The 9,022-nt window shown below is 55.0% G+C and overlaps 1 protein-coding gene across 1 annotated transcript; it reads left to right on the forward strand.

The window, feature by feature from the left end:
* Positions 1 to 1,903: 1,903 nt before the first annotated feature.
* Positions 1,904 to 6,550, forward strand: LOC149808874 (nuclear pore complex protein NUP155-like). The gene is made up of 6 exons (XM_089995121.1): positions 1,904 to 2,434; positions 2,625 to 3,188; positions 3,731 to 4,008; positions 4,313 to 4,793; positions 5,487 to 5,822; positions 6,269 to 6,550. The coding sequence occupies exons 1-6, from the start codon at positions 1,904 to 1,906 to the stop codon at positions 6,548 to 6,550; spliced, it is 2,472 nt and encodes an 823-aa protein (XP_089851247.1).
* The last annotated feature ends 2,472 nt before the right edge of the window (positions 6,551 to 9,022 follow it).

The following is a 9,022-nucleotide window of genomic DNA, read 5'->3' on the forward strand; positions in this document are numbered from 1 at the left end:
GAAATCATGGTGAGGATGTAATGACGTGGCCAGGAAGCTTCTCTTGTCTTGCAAGTTTTGATGATTCAGTGGCATTGTTCCGATTGCGTGAATTTGATGCAGCAAGGCTTTGGGCTATGATAATCGCGTCTCTTTATGTGATTTAATGATGATGGGACACGATGTAGATCCTGCAACCCTAGCGCATCTTGACAGAGTTCGCCGACTCTGACTGCCACTTGGCAAGCTTTGTCAATTTGTAACAGCGTCCGGCACGCAATTTTTGGTGACTGCAGGGGGGCAGATGGGTGACAGTCGAATGACTCAATGTCTCTGACAGGTGGATGCAGCTAACAGTGTACCGTGCCGTATACCGTGCAGTAGCGAGTAGAACACCGCCAGACAGATGGATGACTCAGTCCGCTGTGCAGGGAGCCGGTGCCAGCCGTGTATAACAGCGAAGAGCAGCCTATCTGCTGTGTGGGCCTAGCGACCCCCGTTGCTGGCATATTTTTATCAGCAATCCGCCACGTGCTGGTGGTGTGCACCACCGTCGAGATCGTGCTCGTCGGTGTGTGTTTCTCGGATGGCACGATTCAGGGCGAGGTGCGTCGCAAGAACCCTCCCTTATTCAATGTTATTCTTGCACTGTCTAGCCGCCGGTATGATGTGACAAACCTGCAGGCCTTGACGTGCCTGAAACTCACTTGTTCTGCAGTATGTACAGGATTGTGGTGCTGCGCAGCATTCTTGGTGTGCAGGGCTGACATTCAACAGGTCTTAGCCCCGACCTTCTGTGGATTGTCATGCGTGCTGCCACGCTTCATTCCGCTGCTGCGTATCGCTCTGCCCGGGATACAGGGCGCAAACGACATGACGGGCATGACCGCTTGCAGGTGCTACTGACGGCGCTTACAGGGTACTCGATACCGAGCGACAATGTCACGATGTGCAGCATGGCAGCCACGGCGAGCGGCCGCATCTTCCTCGGAGGGGCCGACGGCCACCTCTATGAGATCGTCTACGGCAAGAACAGCCGCATGCGCAAGGTCTGCCAGACGACCTCCTTCCTCAAGCTCCTCCCGAGCTACCTCCCCTACCTCATGGGCGTCAAGTCGGCACCCCTGGACACAATCGTCATCGACGACAGCCGCCAGCTGCTCTACACACTCTCGCAGGGCTCCGTGATTCAGCTGTTCTACCTCGGCCGCGACGGCGCTGCCGCCGCACACCGCGTAGCTGAGGTGGCGGATTTCCAAGCGTGCGCACAGGCGGCCCCGGGGGGCAACCAGGTGTTCAGGCCGGCAGAGAAGAAGGGCGCCCGCATCGTACACCTTGCAGTCATCCCCCCCCACACCTCCACACGCCTCCATGTGGTGGCCGTCACCGAGGACGCCCGCCGTGTCTTTTTCTCCACGTTCCGTCCCCCCGGTGGCCGCACGCCGGGCGTCGGTTCTCCAAACAGCCTCAAGGTATTGCGCGCCTCTTGCATTCTCGACCGGGCTTGATGCACGTGATGGTGTCAAAGGTGCACTATGAAGTGAGTGAGTAGCTGGACTGGCGCTCCCTGTCAACTGCAGCTGTGTCTGGATATCATAATGCACGCCGATATTGCAGCCGTAGCATGCGATTGGAGGTCGGTATGCATGAACGCCAAGCCGTAGTGATCAGACTCAACAAGGACGAGCTCAGCAACCTGCTTGAGGGGGTGAGAACACACGTTAGGATTGATGATGATGTGTCTTCTCTCAGCACTGCCGCATCCACATGGACATTGGCAACTCCCAAGTGCAACTCGGCAATGACAAAGCTAAGCGTTGCTTTTGACGGCGTTCGTATAAACATCATTTTGGTCGTCGACTGCCTATGGTAGGCAGGTGCTACGCACGGAATTTGTCGTTGGTAGAAGCTTTGATAACCGCACATGTACTGTGCGTCCTTCCACTTGCCCGTCCCGACGCTTACACCTTCTAGGTTTGTGTTCAAGCACGCTGTGCTTTGCTGTGGCGCCATTCCAGCTGGCGGCACCGTGATTCGTTGCGGAGGTACCTTGTATTCGCAGAGTTTGTTGCTACGCACGCAGGCCGAGGTGGTGTGGGGAAACGACGGGCTGGCAGGGTCCGCGGCGAGGAGCGCCAGCAGCTCCGGCCAGGGCCTTCAGCGGCCCCTCAGCATCGAGCACACCATCACCGCGCTCTACTCGTCCAGTACACTCCTGCTCGCGGAGCGCGCTACCGGGGACGGGTCGCTGTCCAAGGTCCTCTGCACCTTCCCAAGCTATTCCCAAAGCTCTGCAGGCGACGCGCAGCAGGTGTGTGAAGCGTTCTTGTCGTGGAATGTCACTGCTGATGAGCATTTGAACTGCGATGGCAGCTGCTACTTTCAAACAGGCAAGCGGATCATGCCCGCTAACAGGTTTTTCATCAATCCTGCATGCGCTCGTTGGACAATTGTGGTTCTATCTAGTTTTGTTCTCATCTCGTGTGGCATTGGTTTGTGCGCTGAGACAGACCAGTAGATCAGAGAGTTTGGAAGAAAACCGCGACGATGATCCACATAACACGTGCAGCAGTATATGTGGCAATGCAATATATAATTGCTTGTTCCTGTGTCATGTGTTCGGTTGACTTGTTTGATGTGGGCAGCAGAACCGCCTAGGGAGCATACCAGCGAGCAGCCGGTTGTCTGAGGTGGTAGCGGAGGTGCATGCCGCGCTGCCAGGCGAGGTCAACGTCATTGCTGAGCTACCGCAGAAGAGCCTCTATGCACCGTTGCTCCGCGCGGGCCTGTGCGACGAGCGCCAGCTGCAGCTATTTGTCCCCCCCCCCCGCTTCATTGCGATGTCCACCGCCGGCGTGCTACAGTTGACGCGCAACCGCCCCGTCGAGATGCTCCAAACCTTGCTGCTGCGTCGCAATGCGACGGCCGTGCGGCAGTTCTTTCTGGACATAGGCTCCGCAGAGGCGTGCGCGCTGTGTTTCCTGCTCGCCACGCCCTCTGGCATGACTCATAGCGTGCCCCCCGATGTCGTGCAGCTCGCTGAGCAGTGCCTTTCGGATGTGTCACTCGTCGGCATGCCTGAGTGGCGGGCAGAGAACCCGTCCGGGTATGCGCTGTCTGGGTACGGCACGGTCACGGATGAGTCAGAGCCTGAGTGGTCCAGCATGCACCATGGTCTCTGCATCTTCATGTACCGCACGCTCCACCAGGTGGGTCTCTTTTCCATCGCTGTTTATTCGTTGGTACTGCTTGCAAGGTTAAGTGCATTGTTGCGTCGCATGGCGATCTTATTGATTTCATGTTTGATTTCACGTTTGCAAGGTTCTTTCTCCGTAAAAGGTCCCGATAAGTTCATTTGCATCAATTCCTTGGGCAACACCAAAGGATACCAGTGGGCATACCACATAATGAACGATGCGGCAAGGTGAGGGGCAGATTTCCGGGCATGAACTGGACTTCTACATTGTGCACAGTCTATGTAGTATGCATGAGCTACAGCGTACTTCTCACATACACGTGAAGCCGGCCAAAAGCAACGATGATCGTACGCTTCACAGAGCCTGCCACTTCCATGCAAATGTGGCAGTCTTGCTCAGTGTGTCGCCAGACAGGCCTGTGAACTGCGGGTCCAGATGCCCGATAATGCATGATTTTTTGGGACAGAACTGGGGTCGAAACCCATTCTGGCAACGCACTGGCCTTCTCATGGACACACTGCTTTGTTAGCATCACAGCGTGCACTGCATCGTAGGTGTGGGATGCGCCTCTGTTGGCACTTTCAAAGGGGAGCACGGACGTGGCAGCGGCGTTCCCGATGTCCATGCTGGAGCTGTTGCAGCTACGCCTGCAAGAGTTGGCGCGTGTAGTTGAGCGCGTGCTGGACCGCATGCTCACGCACCTCAGCAGCATTGACTTCACGAGCAGCAATGGCCGCAATCGCGCGATGCCCCCCCCCAGCGCAGCGATCTCCCAGCAAGCCCGCCGTGAGCCTGCCTTTAACATCGAGCACGCCAAAGTCTCTGAACTCCGGTGCGGTGTACATCTCCTGATTACTTTGATTGTAATGTGCTTGCATTTCGCTCCCACATCCTCTCCCATACGCTGTTCATGTAGAGTAAGTACTAGTCACACATGAGAGAAGTAGCGTGGAACTAGTGATGATGACCGACACATGGGTGGAATATTGATTCGCTAGCGGTAGATTCCCAAGTAGTTCTTGCAGTTGCCATGGCCATGTGGGTGCGGTAGTGTTGAGAAAGATACATCATCGACAGATAGCCAGTCAATATGGCAACAGCAAACAGCATAGAAAGAGACTGCGATCATGTTGCAGGGATCTTGCACGGGGCGCCGCAGAGGCGCTGCTGCTGGTGCGGAAGCTGACTCAACACCATGTGGTGCGCCTGCTCCACCAAAGCCGGCCGGAGCTCGAGCGCTCGCTGCAGCGCCTGCGCCTGTGTGAAGTGCTGACTAACGACGGCCGTGTACACGTCAAAGCGCTGCTCCTCGATCTACTCAAGCGGCACATCCGAGATGGATCCGTCCCGTACGCGCTCTCCCAGGAACTGCTCGAGGGCTGCAAATCGTTCTTTCCGTACCACCATGAGATCTACCTGCGAGCATTTGAAAAGCTGGAGCGGTCAAATAAGCCTGATATGCCCCGTCATGAGCGCGAGGCGCTCGCTCGTGACTTCCTTGCGAGCGTGCTTGAGGTGCCGATCGCTGTGCAGCTTGCCGAGACCATACCGCTGCTTGCAAAGGTCGGCATGTACGAGGGCATTGTGCAGCTGTGCGCCAATAAAGCTGACGCTCTGGTGCGCTTTTGCTTTCTCTGGACGAATCGGTCACGCTGGAGCAGCGAATGGGTGCTTGTGTGGTTACCCGTCGTTTGGAGGAGACATCTGTTGTGTGTCTGAGATGACCCTCCTGCTAGGACTGCCTTGCATGCTTCCTATGATTTTGATTGACCATGCCCTGAACCGCTGCAGAGAAGCTTCCGCACGCGCTTGCCTGTCTGTGCACTAGTCCCTATGTGCGCCCATCTATCAGTGGGCCCCTGATTCTCACATCTCATATCGGCAAATCCATTGCACGCTTGGATTTGCCGCTTGGAGTTGCCAGTGTCCATGTGGGTACGGTAGTGTCGTAGAAAGATACATCATCATCGTGACATCACATGCATAAGAGCAAGAAGTAGTCAGCACAGGCCGAAATCGTCATTCTCCTGTGGCTCATGATTGCAGCCTCCTAGCACTGGCATCATGAAGCTGTCTGCGGCCATAAATTCGTCTAACACTCTGCATATCACTAAGTCTCCATGAAAGCTCTCATAGGCCTCTGTTTTGCCGTTTTGCGCCAGCTCATGTGCACTCCGACTGCAAAGGGGTGAACAGACCGAAAGACAATTGGGATTCACGCCAGGTCCACGCAAGCGAGCACAACGCCTACAAGGACATGCCTAACAGGTACAGCCATGTGGAGTCAATGTTAGACTCGGTGGCATGCAGGACGCGAGCGGTGAGTCACTGCTGCCAGGTTTGGAGGGCGATCGAGCCGCGCAGCGGCGAGAAGCCAACTATGCAGACCTCCTCGCATTGGCGGGGGACCTGGCATCGGCGGGGATGCCAGCTGCACAAGGAAGCTTGCAGAGCCTGTTGGCAGCGGCAGCCGCCACAGGGGACAAGGTGATGCTGCACGCCCTCTTCCGGCGGCTCATCGCCCTTGGACACGGCGCGCTCCTCGTGCGCCTCATTCCCGCCTCTGACGAGCTCCAGCGCCACTTGCTCACCCTTGGCGCCGTCGCTCGGCCCTACACCATCCCCTGGGAGCAGCTCTCTGAGCAGGTACGCAACGGCCTATCTCCATTTCTCCGCTCTTCCACGTAGCTGACGTCCTTTCTTGCAATGTACTAGACGACGAAAACATGTCACGTCAGGTTGGTATGTCAGGACGCTTGCTTCGGGTGATGCTATTAGCAACTTGTACATTGTGCACTTGCTTAGGACAGTGGCCTTGGAGTTGCTGTTGTACATCTGATTTTGTAGTGCAGCAGCTGCATGGTGTACTACTCCATGGAGCATCGTGAGGCATCCTTGTCGCAGTAACCTGCGCGGCGCTGACCCATCGGCATGATGGATGGTAGCACTGCACTGGCTTGCACATGGAGAAACGGCCACATTGAAGTGCAAGACACAACATCGTGGCCATATTGAGTGGCAAAGGTGCAGTACAGGGCTCATCCTGGTCCAGGACATGTACACCTTGTTAACAGTTCCATTGGGTTGTGCAGTTTGTGCTGACGAGTCCACTCGACAGCCAGGCTGTGCTGCACTTGAGGCTGCTGGCAGACCTTTACGTGGAGCGCCGAGACTCCTCTCACGCCGTCGAAGTCTTCGCGTTCCTGGGACGCGCCAAATACGCAGCTTCCATCCCTCCCCAGCAGCGGCCCAACCGCGCGCAGTGCTTCCAGTCAGCTATCCTTCACGTGCGTCCCATCCACCCCATCCTCTCGATGCCGCATGTGCCCCTTTCTCAGGCTTTGCGGCTTCTTGAAACAGCATCCGTCATCTGAGTTAAAGAACACTCGAATGATTGCAATGATGTATCTTGTTGCAGAAATACTACCGCATCTATATGGACACTGGCGACTCCAAGTCCTACTTGGCAATCGAATCAGTTCATTGATTTGTTGCTTTTGAAACCTTGTGATGGCCTCATGAGTTGATGATTCGGGTCCATCTGATCGTATTCCTGCTTGTGACGATGCAGGCCAAGAGCGTAGGCGACGAGGCTGTGAGCGACGCATACGAGGCGGACTTGCAGCTCTCCCTCCTTCAGGACATGACGCTGGAGGCTCTGCATCAGCGTGGAGCGGCAACTTCCACCACTCTCATGGGCGCCGCAAATGCTGACACTCTGGCTGCTCAGGTGGCGGAGCTCGAGAGCTCATACATGGATGTTAGCGCACTCTTCAATACCTACGCCCAGGTGCGCTTCGCGTCTCCTGGCTCGTTTGCCGTCCTCGAAGAGCTCTCAAGCACTGGTGAACCCGGGCGCCCTGGCCTAGAGCATATCCATATCCCACTCCTTCGTAGGTTTCAGCAAAGCACATACAGGCACTGTCCTGAGCGATGATGATTATGTGTAAGACTGTTTTTCGTTGCTTTTACATCGTTGCTTTTCCAATCTGCATAATCATCGCGTGTCCGGTTTGTAGCTGGAAACCAAATTAGATCTCTTCGCACGATGCAATTCTGGTCTACATCAGTCAACAGCAAGTGATGAGATTAGCTGGGAAGCGGCCAACACACCCCCACTTGCCTGTCCTCTCCTCGTTTCTGGGTATATCAGACAGCAACACCGGCGGAAAAAAGGCACTTGCATTGCAACGCCATGATCTTTTGCATATATTTCATTACACAGAGAGACAGAATCACCATAGCTCAAGCCATACCACAAAGCCAACACGCAATCGGCACAGTTCCTGTCGATTGCTGAATCACAGGACTTCAAGCCACACAAGCAAGGGAGTTTCCTGGCCACCAGAGTCAACCGAGGGAGATGTAAATACAAACGAGGGACCCGGAAATTGGTTATTATGTCTCAACTGCAGTGATCTACAAGCGACAAAGCTGATATGGAGATCATTCCACCACACGATCAGGGCAAAGCCGAAAGCACCCTCTGAAAAGGCAAAACAGAACCTTGACCCCAGACCCAGAGGGAGTAGCGAGAGCACCAAAGAACGGCTGCTCAAAGATCTCCAACTCATGAACCTCGGAACTTCGTATCTCTGCAAAGAGAATCGTGCCGACAGTGGATGAGGCGCCCCGGAGAGGATCAATATGGCGTAAACTGCATCCACTCACAAGTCCCAGAGCTAGTTTGAAGAGTCCTCGACTCAGATGCCAGAAGAAAGCTGAAATCAACCATTTTCAATGTCACAACTCGAAATCTAAGAGCCTTGGTTCCAAGTGCGGCTCGCTCAGCAATGTCCAGTTCCTTGTTAGCGATGCTGCGAACGCCCCAAGCCAAGCCAACTTCTGTTTCGTCATAGCAGCCATTGTCTACCGAGTCCAACGAGGAGTATGGCGAGGATTGTAAGATGGCGCAACTGCGTCAAACAGCATTAGACAGGGGTGGCAAGACAACTGCGACGCACAAACGCTGGCACAGACTCGAACATAATGCAAAGCCAATTCCACCAAGCAAACACTACCACAGACCTTAGCACACGATGCTAAGCAAACCCTTCCGGCTCACACCCTGTGGGACGTGAGCCGAGAAACGAAAAGGCCCAAAGCATCAGAACAGAACGATGACAAGAAAGACAAGAAGCATGACGCGACTTGATACTTCATTACACAGAGAGCGTTTTGAATATGTCAGGGTTTGGGAAGAATATCATGCACATCCCCAGGGCCGGGCAGGTCCATTCACCCGAGGACACCATGCCATTGGTCGAGCGTTCAATCCGCTAGAAAAGCACACTCATTGGTGTGCCTGCATGCAGCCAAACCAGCTGTGGGCCATCTGCCTGTTGCTCCTGCACTACTCGCAGCACGACAACGAGGTAGACATCAAGCAAGTTTGGGACCTGCTGCTCAAGGATGCAGTGGAGGCAGCCTACACGACGAGAGGACAAGCGGGAACTCGACCTCAAGTTATTGATGGCTTCACTCAGGGCGAGGCTGTCCGCCGCGTGGGCGCTCTTGTGCAAGACCTGGCGCTGCGCCTCTTCCCCTCTCCTTGGTGCGTCCCTGGTATTTCTTGCGCGTCTCATTTGTGTGTGATGAGATCCGCAAGTTGCCACTTATCACTGGCCCTTCATTGGATGGATGCTTGCGCGACCATAAGACACATAGGAGGCCTGCCCTATGGATCGCATATACCTAGCTAACCTCTTGCTCAGACCGTTGGGCACGGTTGAACCGGCAGTCCTGTGATGTAACTCCTTGAATGAAATCCCCATGTAGTTCTTCTATTGTGCAACTGCTGAGCATGTTGGGTATCACCCGGTGCGGTTGCATATTCATATGCATGT

This window comes from Nuphar pumila, unplaced genomic scaffold, assembly GCF_984573655.1.
Source record: "Nuphar pumila unplaced genomic scaffold, dmNupPumi1.hap1.1 HAP1_SCAFFOLD_2066, whole genome shotgun sequence".
In the NCBI taxonomy this organism is placed as follows: Eukaryota; Viridiplantae; Streptophyta; class Magnoliopsida; order Nymphaeales; family Nymphaeaceae; genus Nuphar; species Nuphar pumila.